The sequence below is a fragment of the Meriones unguiculatus genome, chromosome 3, assembly GCF_030254825.1.
Source record: "Meriones unguiculatus strain TT.TT164.6M chromosome 3, Bangor_MerUng_6.1, whole genome shotgun sequence".
Taxonomy (NCBI): Eukaryota; Metazoa; Chordata; class Mammalia; order Rodentia; family Muridae; genus Meriones; species Meriones unguiculatus.
The window spans coordinates 3,440,871-3,465,299 of record NC_083351.1 but is presented as its reverse complement, the minus strand read 5'-3'; the positions used below and the strand labels follow the sequence as shown (position 1 = coordinate 3,465,299).

The 24,429-nt window shown below is 52.3% G+C and overlaps 1 protein-coding gene across 2 annotated transcripts in view; it reads left to right on the top strand.

Annotated features, from left to right (window-relative positions):
• Nphp4 (nephrocystin 4) overlaps positions 1-20,783 on the top strand; it is a 93,581-nt gene extending 72,798 nt beyond the window's left edge. For both annotated transcript variants that reach the window (XM_060378965.1, XM_060378964.1), the window contains exons 19-30: positions 1,960-2,085; positions 3,007-3,212; positions 4,220-4,446; positions 4,613-4,799; positions 5,402-5,485; positions 15,414-15,570; positions 16,494-16,579; positions 17,128-17,213; positions 18,171-18,342; positions 18,725-18,904; positions 19,181-19,324; positions 20,297-20,783. In XM_060378965.1, the coding sequence (XP_060234948.1) occupies positions 1,960-2,085; positions 3,007-3,212; positions 4,220-4,446; positions 4,613-4,799; positions 5,402-5,485; positions 15,414-15,570; positions 16,494-16,579; positions 17,128-17,213; positions 18,171-18,342; positions 18,725-18,904; positions 19,181-19,324; positions 20,297-20,437 (1,796 nt within the window). In that variant the 3' untranslated portion in view covers positions 20,438-20,783. The remainder of the gene's footprint in view (positions 1-1,959; positions 2,086-3,006; positions 3,213-4,219; positions 4,447-4,612; positions 4,800-5,401; positions 5,486-15,413; positions 15,571-16,493; positions 16,580-17,127; positions 17,214-18,170; positions 18,343-18,724; positions 18,905-19,180; positions 19,325-20,296) is intronic.
• The last annotated feature ends 3,646 nt before the right edge of the window (positions 20,784-24,429 follow it).

Genomic DNA, 24,429 nt, shown 5'->3' with positions numbered 1-24,429 from the left:
GTTGCTTCACCTAGCTTTTTGCCATTTCCCTAGCCCCCAGCTTCCCAGCTGGAGCAGGAGGAGAGCGTCGCTGTGGGCACCCCACACTTTGTAGGACACCAACAAGGTGGGGTGAGCACCCATGTTGGTGGCCTGGCTTCTGAGGGGAGCTTGGAATTGCCAGGCTCCTCAGGCTTGTCCCTGGGTCCTGTGACCACCCTCAAACAGGTGACTATGTGCCCGGGGAGATCTTGTTTGGAGTCCCAAGCCCAGAATCACCTATCAGAAGAGGGCTGTCTCCAGTTCTCTGTGTAGCTCAGGAACAGCAGACGGAGGAAGACGTCTCTTTGAGGACAGTGACATTGTGTCGGGAGGCCTCAGCGGAGCACCTGAGCATGGCCTGCTCTTGTTGTGGCCAGGGAGGGCAGGCGCTTGGTGGTCCTGCCCGGGACTCGGCGGAGACTTTCACCAAGGACTGAGAGGCCGGGTGCTGATGGCCAACGCCTGTCCTGGGAGGTGGGCCAGCAGGGCACCCTTAAGAGCTAGCACAAAGCTCACTGATCTCCCGTGAGTGGACCCTAAAGGGTGGGCGAGTTTCCTGGGAAAGTCAAAAGTGCAGGACTGGTTGTGGGAAGTCGTTTCGAGGATGGGATAAAGCTCTCTGCCCTTTTATTAGGGATTTTTCCATTCCTCAAAACGCAGCCTGGTTTTAAGTCCAGGAACCCCACGGGCCACGGGCCGCGTGTGCTGCCGCGTGTGCTGCCGCGTGTGCTGCCGCGTGTGCTGGAGCTCGGGTTTGCGGCGGCAGAGGAGTGAACACACAGCTCATTAAGTCTGGCTGGAGGTTTCTGCCTGCTTGTTTACAGATGTAAATCCAAGGCAGCCTAGAAAACAGACAATACGGAAACAGCAAAACTCAATTAGGTTTTGGAGAAATAAATGAGGCTCCTGTGAGGAGCAGACTTTACTCAGGAGCCCGAGCAACTTGGGGAGCTGTGGGATGTGCCCAGCTCCAACCCTGGCAGGCCTCGTTATATTTAATTCAGCAGCCCACAGATGTGCACTGACTCTGGGTTTGGAAATCTTATCTCAGAAGAAAGATGGGCTCCGGTATATGTTATCTTAAACTGTCATTTTCATACTTTGCCTGCGAGAGGGAGATAAGCATGTGGGGAAGAGCCAGAGATAGCCAGCACAAGGGACACTGGTGGCGGCCAGTGAAGGACAGTGTGGGGCGCCGTGTCGGTGGGGCCTCTCCCTCCCCCTTTTCGTCAGGTAGGGGAAATGTTACGGCCTTCATTTCTTTATAAGACCAGTAATTCCGTTTGGTGTGGCAGTCATGTTTCAGCAGATTGAATGCTGGCAGCGGGAGCCTCTAGGGTGACAGACACAAAGCCGGCGTGCCCATCGGCCTGGTTGCTATGCCCAGCAGCTTCATTCACAGCAATGGCTGCACGGCGTAGCACAGAGGTGGCAGATTCCGCCAGCTTTCCCCTGCCGGCTCCACGCCGCCTCGCTCCGTGGTTTCTCCTCCCGGACCTGCTCTGGGCTGTGCGTGCTGATCTTTCTCATGCTGTCTCCTGTCCTTCAGGGACTTGATGACCCTTTCTCTCACTGCTTTCTCTCAGCCAGTCATGCTGGTGACGTAGGTGGGAGAGGACCCAGCTGGGACCCCTCTTGCAGAAGCCTTCCTGGGAGGCAGGCAGCAGGGCTGATGGTGCCTGGGCCAGGTGCCCACGTCTATGAACCCATGGCGGCAAAGCTCGGGTTTAGTGTTGACGATGATGGATTTGCACTCTGGTGTGGGACTGAAACCTAGTGGTGGCATGTCTGGAGAAGAGACTGCCACAGTCCGCCTTGCGGGATGCATTCGGCCTGCAACAGCAGGCACGGAGCACACTAGAGGGTCGGGGGAGTGTCGTGGCGGCTGCAGGCCGGGCTCCGCATGGGCCATGTCTTACGAGGGTGCTTTTCACTTAGGTCATGCGTGTGAGCCGAGAGCAAGAGGCTCCAGCTCGCTGCCACCATCCAGGTCTCGGGTCATCTCAAATGATGGAGCCAGCCTCTTCTCTGGGGGAAGCCTCCTTACACCAGGCGGCCCTGGGCGTGAGTTGGGACTGTGGCCCCATGCTGGGGGGCACGTGGGTGGGGTGTGTGTGGTTCAGTAAGGCAGAAGCCTGCGTGTGTGTGTGTGTGTGTGTGTGTGTATTCACATTGCTGTCCCTTGCCCCAGTGTCTGGGTCCAAGGTTGGCTGGGTGCGTCCAGCCGGGGTCCCTAATGATGGACTCAGGGAGCTTAAAGAGCTGTTGAACCTCTAAGCTCCTCTGTTTGGGGCCCTGCATCCAACCATGCTGTCTTATAGAGCAATGGTAATTCTGCTAATTGCCTAAGTCTGAGCTGCTCACACAGGGAAGAGATGACACAATCCATGTGTACCCGTGTGTGCGTGCCTGTATGTGTCTGTGTGTGTGTTTGTGCTGGCCAGAGGTCGGCACTGAATGTCTATAGCTGTCCATCTAAGTTTTTGAGGCAGGGCCCCTCACTAAGCCTAGAGCCTGCCAGTTGGCTACACTGCCTAGCTGGAGAGCAGTGAGCTGCTGGGACCCTCTTGTCTCCACGTCCCGAGCTGGGATCATGTACGTCCACACCTGACGTCCTATGTGGGTGCCCACTCCGTGTACAGCGAATACCCACACAGGCAGTGAGGAGCCTGCAGATGCACCGGGTATGCCGGAGAGGCCTCTCAGCATGACCTCCCCACCTGAGGCCACAGTTCAGGAGAGGGTGTGATCGTGCAGGTATACACGCGTGCACCTGGCTTCTCTCTTAGAAAATCACCTCCTAGTGTTAGGGAAGGACCAGGATCGGAGTGGCTTAGGTTTGAGGAGCTGCTCTGGGGGACCAGGCCCTGAATCTGCATCTTTGTCATAGAGTGACACGGAGCAGACCCACTCTGGGACCGCCACTGGCTTTGCCGGAACTCCGCCCCTCCCCGCCCCTGACCCTCCCTTTGGCCCTTTCAATAGGAAAACGTGTTGTGCAAGCGCAGAAGCTGGCTGACGTGGACAGTGAGCTGGCCGCCATGCTGCTGACCCACACCCGGGCTGGTCAGGGAGCACAGGCTGCAGGCCAGGAGGCGGACGCTGTGCACAGGCGTAAGCTGGCCAGGATGCGGCTGGTCCGCCTGCAGGAGTCCGGAGGGGAGCCCGACAGCCGCAGGATCAACTTGCTGGTGAGCCCCCCCCAACCTGTCTCCTCTCACCTGCCTATACCCTGTTTGCAGGAGAGGACTCAGACGTGGACTCTTTGGCCAACAGGGGATTTTTTTTGAGACAGGGTTTCTCTGTGTAGCCCTGGCTGTCCCAGACTCTTTTTTGTAGACCAGGCTGGCCTTGAACTCATAGGATCCACCTGCCTCTGCCTCCTGAGCGCTGGGATTAAAGATGTGCGCTGTCATGCCCGGCTTAGGAGAGCTTTTGTTAAAAGGTCTCGCCGCACACTTGGGGACCAGGGCTTCTGTGTCCTTACTTCAAGTGAGTTTAAGTCCAAAGTCCCTTCAGGCCACTGCCCTGCCCCCTCTGCCAGCTCAGCCTCCTTAGCATTGGATCTGAGGGGCTCAGGGTGAATCTGCACCGCCAGAGCCCTGGCATAGGGTAGGTAAGCCCTACAGAGCACCCCCACTTTATAGTGCAAACTGGACACCCTGTCGGTGCTGCAGGCCACTGCTTTGCTAGGATGTGGGGGAGGAGAGTGTGAGGCAGGAGGGCGTGGAGGAGGAGGGCTTGAGGGAGGAGGGCATGAAGGAGGAGGGTGTGAGGAAGGTGGCTGTGGTGGAAGAGGGCTCGAGGGAAGAGGGTGTGAGGCAGGAGACAGTTGAGCCTCACTGCAGCTGGCTGTCCAATGTGGACCTGGCCCAAGGTCAGCTGGAGGCTGGCCTGGCACACGTGACTTACATCTCCTCTCCATGTTGGGTATCTGCTGGGTGAGTCCTGTGGCCATGTGGTTCTTTGTCACTTGACGTTGCTGATCCTAATTCCCATACACTATGCCTGGTATCTTTCCTTGGTGGCTGAAGGGGCCTCTTAGGAGCACGTGGGGTGTCGTGCTGTGATCTGTTCAGACAAGCACTGAGATCCCTGGAGTATGGATGACGGGCAGCACTTCCAAACCACACGGCTGAAGAAGGGGAAGTTGCATGGGACTCGGGGAGGACGTGAGGTGTGTCCCCATGTTTGACAGGCCCAGCACAACGTCCGTGCACAGCACTCACGGGACATGCAGGTCATTGACGCCTACCGGGAACGGACCAAGGCCGACAGCATCAGCAGCGTCCTGAGCCAGGCCATCACCACCCACCACACCCTGTACGCCACCCTGGGCACAGCGGAATTCTTTGAGTTTGCCCTTAAAAACCCACACAACACTCAGCACACGGTGACCATTGAACTGGACAGCCCTGAGCTCAGGTAAGAGCCGCTGCCGACAGCTGTGCATGGGCTGTGCGTCTTCTGGGCTGTGGGCCTCTGGTGTGGAGGCCGGGCGGGCTGGCCTGTGTCCCCTCATACAGGGTCTGTGGGTGGTGGGTGCCTCTCCTTTACACAGCATGGCCCACCACTGCCTCTGTCCCTCTAGCATCGTCCTGGACAGCCAGGAGTGGAGGTACTTCAAGGAGGCCACTGGCCTGCACACGCCCCTGGAGGAGGACATGTTCCATCTGCGGGGCAGCCTGGCCCCCCAGCTCTACCTGCGGCCCCGGGAGACTGCCCACATCCCCTTCAAGTACCAGAGCTTCTCCATGGGCCCTCTGGCTCCAACACAGGTGTGAAGCGAGACCCAAACACAGCAGCCAAGTACTGGCCGGTCAGGTGGCACAGGGGAAGAACGCTTTTCTGTAATTTGCAAATGTTCCCTTTCCCTGTTGCCTGGACCAGGAGGGTTGGCCCTGACTGCTGCCTGCCCCACCTGCCACTCAGCATGGCCCCTCCACCAGGGCAGTGTGCAGCAGCCTGGATCCTTCTTTCTCCTGGTGGGGGTTGGGAGGGCACACCTGTCACCACCCCTGTTGGCCCCTTCCCCTGCATCATGTGCTCCTCTGCACGGAGCAAGCAGAGGTGCTGGGGAGGCGTGTGCCAATCATATATACATTGTATATGCACGCGTGTGAGTGTGTGGGGAGCTCACATTGATGCTCTGACTGCTTTAACACTTAGTCCTGCAGCGTCACTTACAAGGGGCCCGAAGGGTCCGTGGACAGGCCACAGAGCACTGACCGGGTCTGGTGGGTGAGGCTGAGCAGCAGCATCAAGCTGCAGGAGGCCACACAAGAACACAGTGATGCCCTGGAGTGCATGGCTTTGGCTGGTCCGAGATGTTTGTCACGTGATTTGCCTTGACACACTTGTTCTTCTCTTTGTCTCCCAGGCCCCCGCTGAGATGAGCTCAGAGAAGGACACGGAGTCGGGACCCCTCTGGAAGTGCAGTGCCATGCCTACCAAACATGCCAAGGTAGGAGGGGCTCAAGATGGCCTGGCGTTTTTAGTCTTAGAGGACTCCAAGCCAAGCATATGGCGTTTGCTGCTAGATGGTTCGTCCTTACCCTGCCTCCTCTTTTCCTTCCTGGGTGGGATCTAGACTGGAATAGAATGTGGCAGGGACCAGGAGGCCTCAGATGTGCCCAGACACTGGCTCAGCCAATGACAGGGTCCAGCATGGATGGACAGCCCTGGAGTCCTCTGTGTAGCCTTGGCTCTGTGCACAGGAAGCTGATGGTTGTCGTGGCTGCTGGCTGCTGCCCCGTAAACACAGCTGTCACAGCACATGGCCATGGGGCAGCATTCCGAAGGTGTGTGTGTGTGATAGATAAATAGATAGATAGATAGATAGATAGATGATAGATAGATGATAGATAGATGATAGATAGATGATAGATAGAATGATAGATAGATAGATAATAGATAGATAGATGATAGGTAGACAGGCAGACAGATATGTTGTGGTTGATATAGAGCTACTGAGTATTGAAGTGTTACTCGATTGTCCCCAGAGATCTTTACTGTTCTGTGAGCAAATGCACACATACACCAGATGATGCTGTGTAACCTTGCCTCCCACATTATCCCTGACTGGCCAATAAAGTTGCCTGTACCTGGGCAAAAGAAGGGTAGGCAGAGCTAAGGTTCACAGGCTTGGAGGGCAGAAGGATCAGGAGGGGTGGGAGAGAAAAGTTCAGCAGAGAAGGAGCAGGTGGCCATGGGTCAGTGTGAACGAGAAGCGTGACCGGGAGGAGCCTGCTCTGAGGACCGGCATGACGGAGAGAAGCAGCCCAAATGTAGCATGTGCAAGAATTTTGGATGGAATGTGTGGCTGGGAAATAACAAGGTAGGTTAGGGGTTAAGATCTGCCCAGCCCCAGTGTGTAAGGCCTATTAAAAATCTAACAGGTTTCTGAGTTTTCTTTCTTTTTTTTTTTTAATTCTTTATTAATTACACTTTATTCACTTTGTATCCCCCCTTGTGGTTCCCTCCCTCCTCCAGTCCCAACCCCTCCCTTTCTCCACCCTCTGCATGCATGCCCCTCCCCATGTCCACTGATAGGGGAGGACTTCTTTTCCTTCCTTCTGATCCTAGTCAATTAGGTCTCATCAGGAGTGGCTGCATTGTCTTCTTCTGTGGCCTGGTAATGCTGCTTCCCCCTCAGGGGAGGTAATTAAAGAGCAGGCCAATCAGTTCATGTAAGAGACAGTCCCTGTTCCTATTACAATGGAACCCACCTGGATACTGAACTGCCATGGGCTACATCTGTGCAGGGGTCTTAGGTTATCTCTATGCATAGTCCTTGATTGGAGTATCAGTCTCAGGAAAGACCCCTGTGCTCAGATTTTTTTGGTTCTGTTGCTCTTCTTGTGGAGTTCCTGTCCTCTCCAGATCTTGCTGTTTCCCACTTCTTTCCTAAGATTCCCTGCACTCTGCCCGAAGATTGCCCATAAGTCTCAGCATCTGCATTGATAGTCTGCAGGGCAGAGCCTTTCAGAGGTCCTCTGTGTCAGGCTTCTGACTTTTTCCCTCTTTTCTCCTTCTTCTGATATCCATCCTCTTTGCCTTTCTGGATAGAAATTGAGCTTTTTAGCAAGAGTCCTCCCTCTTGATTAGTTTCTTTAGGTATACAGATTTTAGTAGGTTTATCCTATATTATATGTCTATATGAGTGAGTATATACCCTGTACATCTTTCTGCTTCTGGGACTGCTCACTCAGGATGGTCTTTTCCAGATCCCACTATTTACCTGCAAATTTCATGATTTTCTTTTTTTTTTTTTTAATTGCTGAGTAATATTCCATTGTGTAGATATACCACAATTTGTATATCCCTCCACTGAGGGGCATTTGGGCTGTTTTCAGCTTCTGGCTATTACAAATAAGGCTGCTACAAACATGGTTGAGCAAATGTCCTTATTGTGTACTTGAGACTCTTTTGGGTATATGCCTAGGAGTGGTGTAGCTTGATCTTGAGGAAGCGCTATTCCTAGTTGTCTGAGAAAGCCCCAGATTGCTTTCCAGAGTACTTGTACAAGTTTACATTCCCACCAGCAGTGGAGGAGGGTTCCCCTTTCTCCACAACCTCTCTAGCATGTATTGTCTCTTGAGTTTTTGATCTTAGCCATTCTGATGGGTATAAGATGAAATCTTAGGGTCGTTTTGATTTCCATTTCCCTGATGGCTAATGAGGTTGAGCTTTTCTTCAAGTGTTTCTCTGCCATTCAATATTTCTTTATTGAGAATTCTCTGTTTAGCTCTGTACTCCATTTTTTAATTGGATTACTTGATTTTTTGCTGTTTAACTTCTTTAGTTCTTTATATATACTGGATATTAGCCCTCTGTCAGATATAGGGTTGGTGAAGATCCTTTCCCAATATGTAGGCTGTTGTTTTGTTCTGACGACAGTGTCCTTTGCTTTACAGAAGCTTTTCAGTTTCATGAGATCCCATTTATTGATTGTTGCTCTTAGAGCCTGTGCTGTTGGTGTTCTGTTCAGGAAGTTGTCTCCTGTGCCAATGAGCTCAAGGCTCTTCCCCACTTTTTCTTCTAAGTGGTTTAGTGTGTCTGGTTTTATGTTGAGGTCTTTGATCCACTTGGACTTTAGTTTTGTGCATGGTGATAAGTATGGATCTATTTGCATTTTTCTACATGTAGACATCCAGTTAGACCAGCACCATTTGTTGAAGATGCTGTCTTTTTTCCATTGAATGGTTTTGGCATCTTTGTCAAAAATCAGGTGTCCATAAGTGTGTGGATTTATGTCAGGGTCTTCTATTCAATTCCGTTGACCCACCAGTCTATTTCTATGCCAGTACCATGCAGTTTTTAGTATTGTTGCTCTATAGTACAGCTTGAGATCAGGGATGGAGATACCTCCTGAAGATCTTTTACTGTAGAGAATTGTTTTAGCAATTCTGGGTTTCTTGTTGTTCCATATGAAGGTGAGAATTTTTCTTTTAAGGTCTATAAAGAATTGTGTTGGTAATTTGATGGGAATTGCATAGAATCTGTAGATTGCTTTTGGTAAGATTGCCATTTTTCCTATATTAATCCTGCCAAGCCATGAGCATGGGAGATCTTTCCATCTTCTGATATCTTCTAATTCTTTCTTCAGAGACTGGAATTTTTTTTTCATACAAGTCTTTGACTTCCTTGGTTAGGGTTACTCCGAGGTACCTTATGTCATTTGTGACTATTGTGAAGGGTGTTGTTTTCCTAATTTCTTTCTCAGCCCTTTTGTCTTTTGTATACAGGAGGGCTACTGATTTTTTTGAGTTAATTTTGTATCCAGCCACTTTGCTGAAGGTGTTAATCAGCTGTAGGAGTTCCCTGGTAGAATTTTTGGGGTCACTCAGGTATACCATCATATCATCTGCAAATAGTGATACTTTGACTTCTTCCTTTCCAATTTGTATCCCCTTGATCTCCTTCAACTGTCTTATTGCTCTAGCAAGGACTTCAAGAACAATGTTGAAGAGATATGGAGAGAGTGGGCAGCCTTGCCTTGTTCCTGATTTCAGTTGGAATGATTTAAGTTTCTCTCCATTGAGTTTGATATTGGCTATAGGCTTGCTGTATATTGCCTTTACTATGTTCAGGTGTGTTCCATGTATCCCTGATCTCTCCAAGACTTTAAACATGAATGGATGTTGGATTTTGTCAAATGCCTTTTCAGCATCTCAGGAGATGATCATGTGGTTTTTTTCTTTCAGTTTGTTAATATGGTGGATCACATTGATAGATTTCCATATATTGAACCACCTCTGCATGCCTGTAATGAAGCCTACTTGGTCGTAGTGGGTGACATCTTTGATGTGTTCTTGGATTCGGTTTGCAAGTATTTTGTTGAGTATTTTTGCATCGATGTTCACGAGGGAGATTTGCCTGAAATTCTCTTTCTTTGTTGGGTCTTTGTGAGGTTTAGGTACCAAGGTGACTGTGGCTTCATAGAATGAGTTTCGTAGTGTTCCTTCTATTTTGTGGAATAGTTTGAAGAGTATTGGTATTAGCTCTTCTTTGAAGGTCTGGTAGAATTCTGTGCTGAAACCATCTGGCCCTAGGCTTTTTTTGGCAGACTTTTGATGACAGCTTCTCTTTCCTTAGGGGATATAGGACTATTTAATTGGTTTACCTGGTCTTGATTCAGCTTTGGCATGTAGAATCGGTCAAGAAAATTGTCCATTTTATTTAGATTTTCAAATTTTGTGGCATATAGACTTTGGAAGTAAGACCTGATTATTGTTTGGGTTTCTTCAGTGTCTGTGGTTATGTCCCCCTTTTCGTTTCTGATTTTGTTGATTTGGATAGTTTCTCTCTGCCTTTTAGTTAGTTTGGCTAAGGATTTATCTATCTTGTTGATTTTCTCAAAGAACCAGTTCTTGGTTTCATTGATTCTTTGAATTGTTTTATTTGTTTCTAATTTATTGATTTCAGCCCTGAGTTTGATTATTTCCAGCCGTCTACTCCTCTTTGGTGTGTCTGCTTCTTTTTTCTTTCTAGGGATTTTAAGTGAGCCATTAAGTTGCTTGCATGAGATGTTTCGAATTTCTTCTTGAAGGCACTTAGTGCTATGAACTTTCCTCTTAGCACTGCTTTCATTGTATCCCATAAGTTTGGATATGTTGTGCTTCATTTTCATTGAATTCTAGGAAGTCGTTAATTTCTTTCTTATTTCTTCTCTGACCCAGCTGTCGTTTAGTAGCAAGTTGTTCAGTTTCCATGTGTGTGTAGGCCTTTTGCTATTTTTGTCATTGAGATCCAGTGTTAGTCCATGGTGATCAGATAGGATACAGAGATTATTTCAATCTTCTTGTATCTGTTGAGTCTTGCTTTGTGACCAACTATATGGTCTATTTTGGAGAAGGTTCCATGAGGTGCTGAGAAGAAGGTAAATTCTTTTGTGTTTGGGTGAAAGGTTCTGTAGATGTCTGTGAGGTCCATTTGATTCATGACCTCTGTCAGAGTTATTGTTTCTTTGTTTAATTTCTGTTTTGTTGACCAGTCCTTTGTTGAGAGTGGGGTGTTGAAGTCTCCCACTATTAATGTGTGGGGGTCTATGTGTGGTTTAAATTTTATTAAAGTTTCTTTTACAAATGTGGGTGCCCTTGAATTTGGGGCATAGATGTTCAGGATTGTGATATCTTCCTGGTGGATTTTTCCCTTGATGAGTATAAAGTGTCCCTCTCTATCTTTTTTTATTAATTTTGGTTGAAAATCTATTTTATTAGATATTAGAATGCCTACTCCTGCTTGCTTCTTGGGTCCATTTGCTTGGAAAACCATCTTTCACCCCTTTACTCTCAGGTAATGTCTATCTTTGTGATTTAGGTGTGTTTCTTGTATGCAACAGTGTTGGGTTTTGTTTACATATCCATTCTGTTAGTCTGTGTCTTTTTATTGGAGAGTTGAGTCCATTGATGTTGAGGGAGATTAATGACCAGTGGCTGTTAGATCCTTTGATATTGATGTTGGCTATGGCAGTGTGTTTGGCTACTTTTTGTTTTGCTGTAGTGAGGTTATTTATTCCCTGTGTTTTCTTGAAAGTAGTTAATTTTCTTGGGTTGTATTTTTCCTTCTAGTATCTTCTGTAACGCTGGATTTGTGTGTAGGTATTGTTGAAATTTGTTTTTGTCATTGAATATCTTGTTTTCTCCATCTATGAGGACTGAGAGTTTTGCTGGGTACAGTAGCCTGGGCTGACATCTGTGTTCTCTTAGGGTCTGCATGATATCCGTCCAGGCTCTTCTGGCTTTCATAGTTTCTGTTGAGAAGTCAGGTGTGATTCTGATGGGTTTGCCAGTATATGTTACTTGGCCTTTTTCCCTTGCAGCTTTCAGTATTTTTTCTTTGTTCTGTATACTTACTGTTTTGATTATTATGTGATGGGAGGATTTTCATTTCTGGTCTAATTTATTAGGTGTTCTGTAGGCCTCTTGTATTCTTATAGGCTTCCCCTTTAAGTTGGGGAAATTTTCTTCAATGATTTTGTTGAAAATATTTTCTAGGCCTTGGAGGAGGGAATCTTCTTTTTCCTCTATTCCTATTATTCTTAGGTTTTGTCTTTTTATGTTGTCTTGGATTTCTTGGATAATTTGTGTCAGGAATTTTTTAGTTTTATTATTTTCTTTGAAGGATACATCTATTTCTTCCATTGTATCTTCCACACCTGAGAGTCTTTCTTCCATCTCTTGTAGTCTGTTGGTTATGCTTACCTCTGTAGTTCCTGTTTTCTTTCCTAGGTTCTCCCTCTCCATGATTTCCTCCATTTGTGTTTTCTTTAATTTTTCCAATTCTATCTTCAGATCTTGAACCATTTTGTTGATTTCCTTCACCTGTCTGACTGTATTTTCCTTCAAATCCTTCAGCTGTTTGTTTGAACATTCCTTTGTTTCTTTTATTTCTTTCAGTGATTTAATCATTTCCTCTCTGACCGCCACAAACTGTTTGGCTGCATCTTCCTGTATTTCTTTACGGATGACCATAATCTGTTTTATTATATCTTCCCCTAATTCTTTATGCATTTTATTTGCTTCCTCCATTAACCTCTTCATAAGCATAGATGTAAGGTCATCTTCTTGAATTTCACTTATGTTAGGGTGTCCAAAGCTACTTGTCCCTGGATAACTGGGTTCTGGGGATGCCATATTGCTTTGCCTTTTGTTGGTTGTGCTTTTTCGCCGGCCTCTACCCATCTCTTTGTCTCAGGTGTTGTCTGTTAATTTCTGGTGCCTTCTGGTTCCTGGGGTGGGAAGAATCCACTTGGTGGGGTTCTGAAGTCCTCTGCTGTTTGGGTATGATCAACTGAATGGTGGTGCTTCTCAGGACTTGTCACAGTTCACTTCAGGTGTGTGGACCTGTGTGGTAACTGTGGTGTTCAGGAAGGCTCTCCTCTCATCAGGAGAGGTCCAGGTGATGGCTGCCCTGCTGCTGGGTTTCTTGCTCTGAATTTAGTGAGCAGCAGCTGTTGCTCTTAAGGTGTAATTGTTGGGTGCAGCCCTCTTGAAGAACCAGGGATTCCCACAGTTTTGTCAGTTTAGCTAGGGATAACTGGTTGATCCTTGGAGCAGTATCTGAGGGCTGCTGTAATGGCTCTCTGGCTTTTGTAGGTCTGAGGATGCAGCTGTGTGCCCCAGTGCCCTAGCGGTATTCAATAATGGCGGGTGAGCACAGTGCTCATGACTGCAGTAGAAGGCTAGAGCCTAGAGTCTGCATGAATCCAGAAAGTCTTTTGGAGCTGGGTGTCCTGAGCATTGGACCTGATGATTCCCCTGCTGTGGGGTTTCCTCCTGACAGGGACACCCAGTCTTTGCTTTGGGGACAGCCATTCTGTCTGTGATGGCGAGTAGGACCCGCAGGCACAGACTTACGTGGTTCCGCCTTTCTGCCTTTCTGGGGATTGGGTGCCTGGGTGGCTGCCGAAACTGGGTAATTTTTCCCGAGACCTTTTTGGGGTGGTGGTATCGGCTGAGTGCTCTGAGCTCAGACCAGCCATTCCCCTCCCTGTGGGTTTACACCTGACAGAGAAACTCAATCTCTGGTGCCCTGGGGCCCACAGTTCTATCTGAGGCGGCGAATCAGGCTTGCAGGCAGGACTCTGTGCTGGCACCTGGGTCCCTGGCTCTTGCTCTGGGCTGGCTCCTGGGCGCCCTCAGAACCCCGAGTCTTTTCCAGGGAATGTCTGGGTGACCTAAGGTCAGTCTCAATCGTTTCCTGCACCATGGGGTTATCTCTCGTCTGGAAATCTCAGCCTCTGATGCTGTGGTGCCCACAGTTCAGTCTGGGACAGTGATCAGAGCACGCTGGCGTGTGGCTCTGGGCTGGCGACCAAGTGCCTGGTGGAACCGGGATCTCTTTTCCGGTTTAGCTGGGTGAGTTAAAGCTGATTGAATCCCCCACCGTGGGGTGTCCTCTCACCTGGGAAACACAGTCACTTGTGTTTTATGGCCTCGAGTTCTGACTGCTGGTCACTGTGCCAATCCTGCTGTGCTGCTGGTCAGAACGAGAGTCGTCCCGGCGCCTCCATCTTTCCGAATCCCTGAGTTTTATTTCTATAGTAGCAGGTTAAATAATAACCCCTGGATTAACAACCTTATGAATCAACATTAAATATTAATAATAATATTCATAATTATTACAACATAGGTACAGAGGAAGGAAGGGTGAGAGGCTCTTCCTAGAAACGAGCCTTTAGTCACTCTCTCAGCAGCCTCCTGATGTGCTTTGGAAGACCCGAGATTTTGCCACCCCCTTTCTGTAGAAAATACCTTTTGTGGTACTTTAGTCTCCCTCCTCCTCCCAGAGACCTTGCTCAGTGCAGTCTGGCTGCCATGTCCCCGAGTCCCGCTGTGGTGCGACCCTCGCACCGTGCCCAGCGGACTGTAATAGCTGTGAGAACTTGTATCTGATGTGCAAGCAGAACCTTGGCTTCGCCTGGGTGGAAGGACACGTGCATTGTTCTGTGCTGCGGATGGTGTCTGAGCTGGCACGGTCACCAGGCAGCTGGCTGGGTCCTTTTGCTCAGGCAAGAACATCCTCTTCAGGTCCCCGTTTCTGTTAGCCCCTTTGCTGTTTGTTGGGGATTTAGCAGCCACAGCAGCAGTAGTACCTCTGCAGCTGCAGCTCTTGCCCGGCCGCTGATTGCTGGACACTTAGCTCAAGCATTAGTGCTGGGTAAGCCAAGGATCTTAGAGTTTCTCACCTGATGGCAGCCGTCGCTAAGCTCCTGACCCTTAGAGGCTCCGTAGCTTCTGGAGCTCTCCAGAGCCCCTGCGGTTTGTCTTCTCTGGCTCTTCACAGCTGTCCTCAGCCTAGATCTCATCTCTCACTCTACACCCACCATTCCTGTCCTCCTTCCTCCTGCTGTGACCACTCCAAACTGCTCCGCTGCCCCTTGTTGCTGTGGCTACCCTCACAGCTGTCACTGCTCAGGTCACAGCTCTTGCTGCTCATCACCCTGCTGCTGGGGTGGGCTGCCTGTCCCAGGGCTGTTTTCTCTTGTGGCTCTCAAGGCAGCCGGTTGCTCTGCCACTTCTGCAGCTTGGCCTGCCAGATACTAGTCTCTTTCTCTTCAGCTGCAAGCAGCTGCCTGGTCCGCTGCCTCGGCAGCTTGAGAGCTGTTGCCGCTCTGCTAGGGTGTCTTGGGCTCTTCCCGCCCTGCTGGACATAGGCTAGAGGAGCCCTTCATTTGTCCTTGTGGCCTTGTGTTGCAGTTCCAGGGAAGACAGGACAGGTGCCTCCAACCAGCTTTCAGTTAGCTTTTAAATTGCAGAACATTTACAGGAATCCAGACTTAAGCTAAAATAAAGAATATTTTTAGAAAGGTCTCTCTTCCCCTCCCTTCCCCATGTGTGTGTTGTGTGCTTGTGTCTCTGTGTACATTTGTACTGTGTGTATCTGTAACGACAGAAGTTCCCGGTCATTTCGCCACCTGTGCATTAGTTCTTCTGGACAGGTGGGTGTCTTTGTAACTACTTCAACATTTCTAGCCCCCTTTGGCTTAGGTATTGCCCTCTTTTCCCTGGGGATCAAGGGCCCATGCTCAGTGTTCTGTCCCTAAACACAGCGCCTGTTGCCACCGTGAAACCTGGAGAGGTTAAGGGTGAGACCCCCGCAGTGCTCCTGCACTCACATCCCAGCCTGTGGAAGTGGAACTGAAACTGGAATAGTTCTGGGTGGCTGGTCCACAGTGCTTGAGGAGTGCGCCTGTGTAAGCTTGGGGACTCGGGGAGTGCTCCCCGGCTCGGGGGCCGTCCTTCGTCCAGCTGATGGATCTCCTCACCTGGGCATGCACAGAGGCATTTCTCACAGTGTCTGTCTGTTTCGTCTCATTTTTCGGGATAACAGTGAGATCCTTGTGCTGTCCGTGGGGTCCACAAAGCCATCATATGCCATCTCTGCAGGTCCTTTTCCGGGCGGAGAGTGGCCGACTCATCGCCGTGCTCTGCCTGACCGTGGAGCCCCAGCCCCACGTGGTGGACCAGGTGTTCCGCTTCTACCACCCAGAGCTCACCTTCCTGAAGAAGGCCATCCGCCTGCCTCCCTGGCACACGCTTCCAGGCAGGTGCCGTGCCTTGCTGTGGCTGCCACGGTGCAGGTTCAGCTAACGGGAAGAGGTATCCCTGCATGGTGGCAGGTGGCACCTTGAAAGTTCTGACCCGCCCTTATAGTTGGAAATAGAGGCATCATTGGGCAGAGTGCAGGGAGTCATATGGAAGAAGAGGAGTAGGGATAGAAGGACACAGAGGGGACAGGAGCTCCACAAGGAGACCAACAAGATTAAAAAATCTGAGCCCAGGGGTCCTGCAGAGACTGATGAATCCACCAAGGACTATGTATAGAGAGGACCTAGACCTCCTGCTCAGATGTAGCCCATAGGCAGTTCAGTCTCCATGTGGGTTCCTCAGTAAGGGGAGCAGGGGCTGTGTCTGACATGAACTCAGTTGCCTCTTCTTTGATCACTTACCTTTGGTGATGCAGCCTTACCAGGCTACAGAGGAAGAGGATCCAGGTGGTCCTGATGAGACTTGATAAGCTATGGGCAGATGGCAGAGGAAGAGAGCTCCCCCTTTCAGTGGACTGGAGGAAGGGGATACTGGGAAAGAGGGAGGGAGGAGTTGAGGGAGGTGGCTTCAGTGGGGATATATAATGAATAAATTGTAAAAATATTTTAAAAAAGAAATAGAAGCATCCAGCTTTCTCTGGGGCAATAAGGTGCATCTTTAGTGGCTAATTCCATAAAAGGTTTGTGGCTCTGTGACCTAGATCTATCTCCATGAAGCTTGAGGGTGTGTGGGGGAAGGCGTCCTCATGATGGCTTGGTGTGGACTCTGCTTGTGCTTGGCCGTTTCCTCTGACTGACAGCCCTGTCTACAAGAGGCTGAGGAATGTGCTGGGTCATGTTGGCAGCCTCTGCACCCCCGTCATGCATTGAGTGTGCGCTCTGGGGCAGGTGGCAGAGCTGGCCCTTTCTCCACTTCCAGGTGCTCCCGTGGGGATGCCCGGTGAGGAGCCCCCCGTCCACGTGCGATGCAGTGACCCGAATGTCATCTGTGAGGCCCAGAACGTGGTATGCCAGCCCCACCTTGAGCAGATCCTTCAGGGGACGCCCTCCCATGTCCACTGCGTTCCCCACAGCCTCCCATTGGTTTCAGGCCGAGGGTTCCTGATGCAGGGTGGAGGGCTGTCCTCACCTTCCGAGAAGGGCTTCCTAGAGCTTGCAGGGTTTCTGCTAGCGTATCCATTCTTTGAGTATCCGCGCTTCAATTTTAAGAAAAGGCATGAGGCAAAATGAACTAAGCATGGTAATTGAGGCGCTTACTAATTGCCATTGTGTGGAGGGTGGGGGCACTGGTTGTGTTATGACTACTTAGGAAGCCAGATAGAGTCTGTGGAATTTAATTATTGAAATCAATATAAGATCAAGAAGCTATGATTTTCTCATTCGGTGAGCAAAACAGTGAGTCCTGACTAGTAGAGAAAATGAAGTCACTGTGTGGGGGAGGGGCTGGGCACACCTGCCTTGCCTCCCCCAGCTGCAAGAGCCTGGCTGGGTGCGGCAGAGCAGAGGACATGGGTGGGTGGCCGGGAACGATGTGCCCCTGCTGTGTTTGGCAGGGCCCCGGTGAGCCTCGGGATGTGTTTCTCAAGGTGGCCAGTGGTCCAAGCCCGGAGAGCAAAGACTTCTTTGTCATCATTTATGCGTAAGCGCAAACACTGGGACAGGGCGGGAAGGCAGGCAGTCCGGGCTGCCTCGAGGGACCTGACCTCCCTGGGTTCTGTGTGGGGAGTGAGGAGTGAGGCTGGGCTCCGAGATTGGCAGGCCTCCTGATAGCACGATCCATCCTGGAAACGTACAGTAGTCTAGGAGATGGACATGCTGAATGCCCTTCAAGCTTTCTGGCCTGCAGCTAGCCCAGCGCGACTCTCGGCACCTGTTCCTCAGTGGATACGCACCGAACTCCAGGAGCAAGTGGAGCCTGTCCCCGCCCTCAGTGGCCTGAAGTCTGGTCAAGCCACGCCTTGACTGTTCACGCAGCTGAATAGTTCCAGTGGGAGCCCACTGGGAGCGCATTCAAACTGCGGCAGCCCAGGCTGCGTCCTGTAGGGCTTCCGGCGGTAGGGACTGTGGGAGTCAGCCATATTCAGGGGTGAGGGGCCGTGGGCCACACACGCTGAATGAACATGCCTCAGTTGTTCCTTGTAGCAGCCTGTGAACGTGTCACCCTGTCCTGTTTTACAGTCATGCCGCAGAATCTCAGAGTTAAGATTTGATGTCAGGCTCTGAGTGCAGGCCTGTGGCCTGCAGCCGTAGTCCCCCTGCCCTCAGGCCTGGCTTTGGAACATTGTTTGATTCAGTTTTCCAAATGCCTACTTGAACAGAGTTCATTACCTGACACGCAGATCCCAAGCACCCTCACTCTCAGCAGTGCCCTGGGTGCCAACAAACACTGCGTAGCCCCAGCTTGAGAGAGTCCAGGTTAGAGCAAGGGCGGCCAGCCGTGCCCTGGGCACAGGGTTCTCATCCATGGCATCCCTGGGCCGCTCTGCCATGGCCCCTTGGCGAGCGGCGCTCCTGAGGCCCTCCCTGTGAGCCTCTTCCCCCGCCCGCCCCCGGGGTTGCCCTGCTAAGACTGCGTGCGTGGCCCTGTTGTCTGCAGGGATCGCTGGCTGGCCGTGCCTGTGCAGACATGGCAGGTCTGCCTCCACTCCCTGCAGCGTGTGGACGTCTCCTGTGTCGCAGGCCAGCTGACCCGTCTGTCCCTTGTCCTACGGGGGACACAGACTCTTAGGAAAGTGAGAGCCTTCTCCTCCCACCCTCAGGAGCTGAAGGTATGTCCCTGGAGGTGGAGTTGGGGTCTCTTGGCTGTTTGGCTGTGTGGAGGTCCGGGGCTGGTGGCCGGGGAGTTGGGCCTCTTGGCTGCTCTGCTGTGTGGAGGCCCGGGGCTGGTGGCCGGGGAGTTGGAGCCTCTTGGCTGCTCTGCTGTGTGGAGGGATGGGGCCTCTTGGCTGCTCTGCTGTGTGGAGGCCCGGGGCTGGTGGCCGGGGGCAGCTTTCACAGTTCCTCCCGCTGAGCTGCCTGCTGTAAAAACTTCCTTTTGCTGGGTGTGGTACCGAGGTGACGGACCAGTACATATTCCAGACGCCTTTAGGATTATGAAAAGGCGACTCGGGAGCAGCATCCCCACAGGAGGCCTCTCCCTTGTCCTTGAAGACAGACCCTGCAGGTGTGTTTGTGCTGCCGCCTCACGGGGTACAGGACCTGCATGTGAGCGTGAGGCCGAGGAAGGCCGGCAACCGCTTTGTCCATCTCAACCTGGTGGACATGGACTACCACCAGCTGGTGGCATCGTGGCTCGTGTGCCTCTCCTGCCGACAGCCACTCATTTCCAAGGTCTGTAAGCAGTGGGACCAGGTCGGGGGCAACGGCACCATAGGACTCTGCTGTCTTGTGGGTGGTAGTAATACCTGGGCCTGGGACTCAGCTACCCAGATCCAGGGCTCTGTGTGGGGCAAAGTGGGGCAAGTCCTGTCTGGGATGGCTCCAGAAGGCCGATCTGTCTCATCTTGGTGGATAGTCCAGGATCTGAGGCCAGGAGGAGCAGCTGTGCTCAGGACACACTCAGGTTGAGTCAGTGGCCTCTGTGTCTCTGTTCTACTCCCCCCGCAGGCCTTTGAGATCACCATGGCGGCAGGTGAAGAGAAGGGCGCCAACAAGCGGATCACCTACACCAACCCCTATCCTTCTCGGAGGACCTACCACCTGCACACTGACCGCCCAGACCTGCTGCATTTCAAGGAGGACTCCTTCCAGGTGCTGCTTCAGGGGGCTCGTGGGAGATGGTCTGCTGTGTGCTGGCAGGCTCTGGAGAGCTGGGGACGCTTTTGCCCTCTGGGGAAGGGCTTCAGGTGGCAGGTGACAACTCATGGCCCTTCTGCCCTCCGCTGGAAGACCCTGACCTCCAGGGTCACCACAGGCATGTGGATTTCCTCTGAGGAAATGACTCAGCTGTGAGGGGGAGGCATGTGATGGGAGTGTGGGGCCTGTCAAGGGGTTGTCTGCTAGTGCGTCGAGGGATCCCACATTCCTTTGTAGAGTGGTGCCTGGGAAAGGGGCACCATCTGGCTCTTTACACAGTCCTGAGCAGCAGCAGCCTTGGGGCTGTGTGGCTGCCTGGTCCTCACAGCCTCCGTCACTCCCAGATGCTGGCACTGCAGCCAGCCTGCATGTGCCGTAGGTGGAGTGTCTCACCCCCATGACCCGCTGTCACCCCCGTGACCCCCTGGGACCTCTGGGACCTGCTTGTTACCCCTGTGACCCACCCGTTACCTCCATGACCTGCCTGTAACCCCTGTGACCCGCCCATCACCTCCATGACCTGCCCGTTACCCCCATGACCCTCCCGTTACCTCCATGACCTGCCTGTAACCCCTGTGACCCGCCCATCACCTCCATGACCTGCCTGTAACCCCTGTGACCCGCCCATCACCTCCATGACCTGCCTGTTAACCCTGTGACCCGCCCATCACCTCCATGACCTGCCTGTAACCCCTGTGACCCGCCCATCACCTCCATGACCTGCCCGTTACCCCCGTGACCCCCATCACCCCGTGACCCCCCATCACCCCATGACACCTCTATCACCCCCGTGACCGCCCATCACCTCCATGATCTGCCATCACCCCCATGACCCCATGACCCCTGTCACCCCCGGGACCCACCTGTCCTGGAAGCTGTGCAGAAGTGTGGCAGCCCGGCAGACGCTGAGGCTCCTGTGCTTGGCAGGTGGCGGGGGGAGAGACCTACACCATCGGCCTGCGGTTTGTGCCAAGTGGCAGCACCGGGCAGGAGGAGATCCTGATCCACATCAACGACCATGAGGGCAAGAACGAGGAGACGTTCTGCGTGAAGGTCCTCTACCAGTGAGGGGACAGCTGTGTGGCCAATGCCCCGCCCTGAAGCTCCTCCCCAGCCTTGCAGCTGATGTGACTCTGGGACTGGCCTGTGCGGCCCGTGGAGTGGAGGAGGCTGTGTCCTGGTCACAGCGTCATGCCTCGCTCAGCCGAGAGTAATCCTGTGCGTGAATGTGGCCTCCAGCCGTGGCCCCATCCGGCCTGCGGCACACACAGGGCTGTTAAACTGCACCTCTCAGGCTGTCACTGTCTAGAACAAATTGTGTTTTATAAATCGTCCCCAATGATGAAATTATGGTTTTCTTACTAGATTTTGTATGAACATAATATATTTTAATTTACTATGTTTTGTACTGGAATTCTTTTGCATTTTTTAAAGTTGTTGAATGAGGCACTTCACTTCTGCAGAGTCTCTTCTGATGTTTTCTGGGGTTCTTTCTGCTGGGGTGATGGAGTGGGGCCTGCAGTGCCCAGTTCTGAGTGGAATGCCTGCTGTCCCTCGGCTGGGATGCCCCTCCCGAGGCTGGAGGTGTGGCTCTCTCTGCACGTCTTGCTGGGAGAGGAGGAAGCAGTGGGATGTGGTGAGCAGCATCCGTCCATCTCCGCTATCTGCCAAGGCCTGCTCCCTGCTCCCTACATGCCCAGTGGATGCACATTTCTCCTTGGCAGGGAGGTGCGTCCCCTCAGCAGGCGCTTGTAAGCCGTCTCCACCAAAGAGGCTCCCAGACATCCAAAAAAGCTGCAGGCCATTTTCCTGAAGCCCTCCAGGCCTAGTGCAGTGCGTGGCATGCCCAGGGTGAGGGTCTGACCACAGCTTAAGCTGACTGAAGAGGTGTGTAAAGCTTCCTGTCTCAGACTGTCTCCTGAGCTACCTGCACAGCCTTGGGAGGCCACGACAGCCCTTTCCTCCCTCCATGCGTCCCTCTCTCCCTGCTTTCCCCCATGTCTGGGCCTGTGGTGGGCTGCCCTCCGCCCCGGAGGTGGGCCAGGACTTAGGTCTGAGTTAGGGTAGCCATCACAGCTGTGACTAGATAGCCCTCCTGTACATTTTCCCCTGTTTTCTCTAGGGAGGGTGGTCAGGGCCATCTTCTCTTGGTGTGGAAAGCATTTCCAGAGTCCTACCGTGGGCACAGAGAAATTCTCGGGCAGGAGGACAAGCCTGGACTTGACTGTACAAGAAGCAGATGGGAGAACTGGGCTGCAGGCTGTGGGCCAGCGGAGGCCTGCGCCCTGAGGTCCTCTGATAAAAACAGCCTCCAGCCCTCATAGCCCTGCACCGCTCAGGCAGGAATATGGGCAGATGGAGTGGAAACAGCGCCCTCCCCTGCTCTTTGTGGGTATGGAGACTCCAGATTGATGGCAGTTACTGGGTGTCTGGGGACAGTGCGAACTCTGCAGTTGGAGGGTTAGTACCTGTGCTGACGCTAGTGCGCTGGGCCAGGGAGTGGACAGCCAGCTGTGTCCACATGTGGGGATGCTCAGGCTGATGAGCTCGGGTGGCCCCGGGAGTGTCGAACTTCTCTGAATTTCCCTACATCATCAACACCCAGGGAGCCGGCTGTTTAAGAAGTGCCTATGCCACTCCAGAGCTCGGTCTCTGCCATCCTAACGCCTCTGTCCAGCAGCAGGGCAGCTGCATAGCGCCTCCGCTGCCTCCACCTTCTCCCCTGACAGGTGGGATGAGAAGGCCACAGCCTCACAAGATCACTAGCCACCGCTGAGCCTGAGTCTGGGCCCCTCCTCAGGAGCCAGCGAGCACTTCAGGTCCCAACTGCACCCTGTCACTCATTTGCCTCTGGAGGAGATCCCAGTTCAGAGGTGTCCTCGTGAGGGCTCCACAGGACAGTTGCATTTGGTGACGCCCGCGGTGGATGCTTGCCTGGGGTCACTGCTGGTCATGGTAGGGCTTGGCTTGAGGAACAGGTGGCTGTTCTGTGGTTGGGCCACAGTGCCCAGATGCTTGTTCACACACATCTCTTTGCTGCTGTGGAGCGGGGTGGCTCACAGATGTGCTTCACCTCTGGCCAGGAAGCACCGAGTGAGTAGCTCTCTGTGATGAGTGGGCCTGGTCCTGCTGGGGAAGACTTGAGGGCCAGACTGAGGTCTCCTGGGAGGAGAGTCTGCCTCCAGATGACATTTGGGATTCAGCTTTCACTCCTGAGTGTTTTCAGGCCATGGCCTGTTCCCCCAAATTCATACTTGAATGCCCACAAACCCAGGAGCCAGTTCCTTAAGCAGATCACACGGTGAGTACTCCACACTGGTTTGCTTCTAGGATCTGGCGTGCAGAGACAGAAGTGAGGCATGGTGGGAAGAGGCATACCTGACACGCAGCCAAGCCCTGTACGGACCAGGGCTGGGCGCTCAGGAAGACCATGATCTCGTCCATCACCTCTTTATAAAACCCAAACATGGAAGCCTCCAGAACAGCTAGGAGGCAGGGCCACTGAGGATCTGCTCATCAGGGGCATGAGGGGATGCTGGGCTGCCGTGGGCTCTGGGCTGCCGCGTCAGGAGGTGTGGAGAAAAGGGTGCGTGGCTAGACGCAGGCCGGCTGGGTCCGCAGCCCTCCCCAAGCCTGGGGCTGTGAGCTGCATCTGCCATGGACAGCTTAGTGCAGGGTGAGTTCCTATCCATCACCTGCAATAACCCGTTGTGACAGGAAGCTGGGAAAACAAAGACTGAAATCAATGAGCATTTGGACACAGACGCTGCTGGAGACAGCTCATTTCTAGAAGCAGCGTGGCCTGAAACTCGAGTTGGGACCCGAGGGAGGCCGGGGTGGCTGGACAAGTGAGAGTAGCCAGATGCCTACTGGGGCAACTGCTATTTAGGAGCGAAGGCCTCCGAAAGCCTGAGATTGCTGGCTTCAGAGTGATGAAGGGGGGGTCAGGATGGTATAGACCCCTGCCCCCGCTAACCATCATGGGTGTGTCTGTGCAGGCCAGCAAGCGGGTATCTGCCGCTGTGTCCAGGGGGCCGATTGCTCTGCTGATTTATTCAATAGCCAAGGCTCAGGCTCTTTGATGTCCTGGCAGCACCCACTCTCCCTTACCCTTGCTGTCAGCAATCCACCCCTAGACTCACTGTCCCTCAGTCATAGCCCAGCACAGTCCTGGTGTTCTGGGAACCAGGCAGAGGGACCCCACCGGGAGTGCTGAGGTCACAGACCGGGCAAGCACATGGCACTCACTCCTGCCTCGTTGCCTGTGGCTGCTCAGTGTCTTTCCTGGACACCCAACCCTGCCCTTGGCGTGGGCCGACACGCCCTGAGGGCCGAATGTCACTGCTGTATTTTTTTTTTTGTGGTGTGCTAAGCTGACAAGCGGGGACCCTTCAGAGGACATGTGGTGGCCCTGCAGCTCCAGTCAGATGGAAAGTGACAGCTAATATTTCTGCCATTGATTCCATAAAGGCCACGGTGCACAAGGGCCCACAAAGGCTTTGAGAGTCATTTTCCCGGAATAACACCAGCCACTGTCATCCGGGAGCGTCAGGAGGTGGATTAGCCTCGCTGTCCCAGGATGGAAGAGGCATCTTGATGTTTTAAATAATAATTATTATTTAACATGTGTGTGCATGATGTGTGTGTTGGGGTGCACATGTCTCAGCTCACATGTGACATGTCATGGTGCACATCAGAGAACAGCTATGTGGAGTTGATTCTCTCCTTCCACCTTTATATTGGGATCAAATTTGGTTCACCAGGCTTGTGCGACTTGCATGACAGGAGCCTGTGCCTGCTGGGCCATCTTGCCAACCTTTGGCACTGTGACACACATGCCACGTACTAAGTCTGTGCCCAAGAACCACACAACTGAGTTATAAACACAAGAAAATGGAAGCTCAGTGTTCTGAGCAAGCTTATAATTTTGCATTGGGCTTCGCTCATAGCTACCCTTGGTCTCATGTGGCTCTTGTGGAACAGTACAGACATGTCTGAAACAAGACACACCCCCAAGGAAGGGAGCTACTGTTGGGTCGGTTTAGACTGCCAGCTCCAGG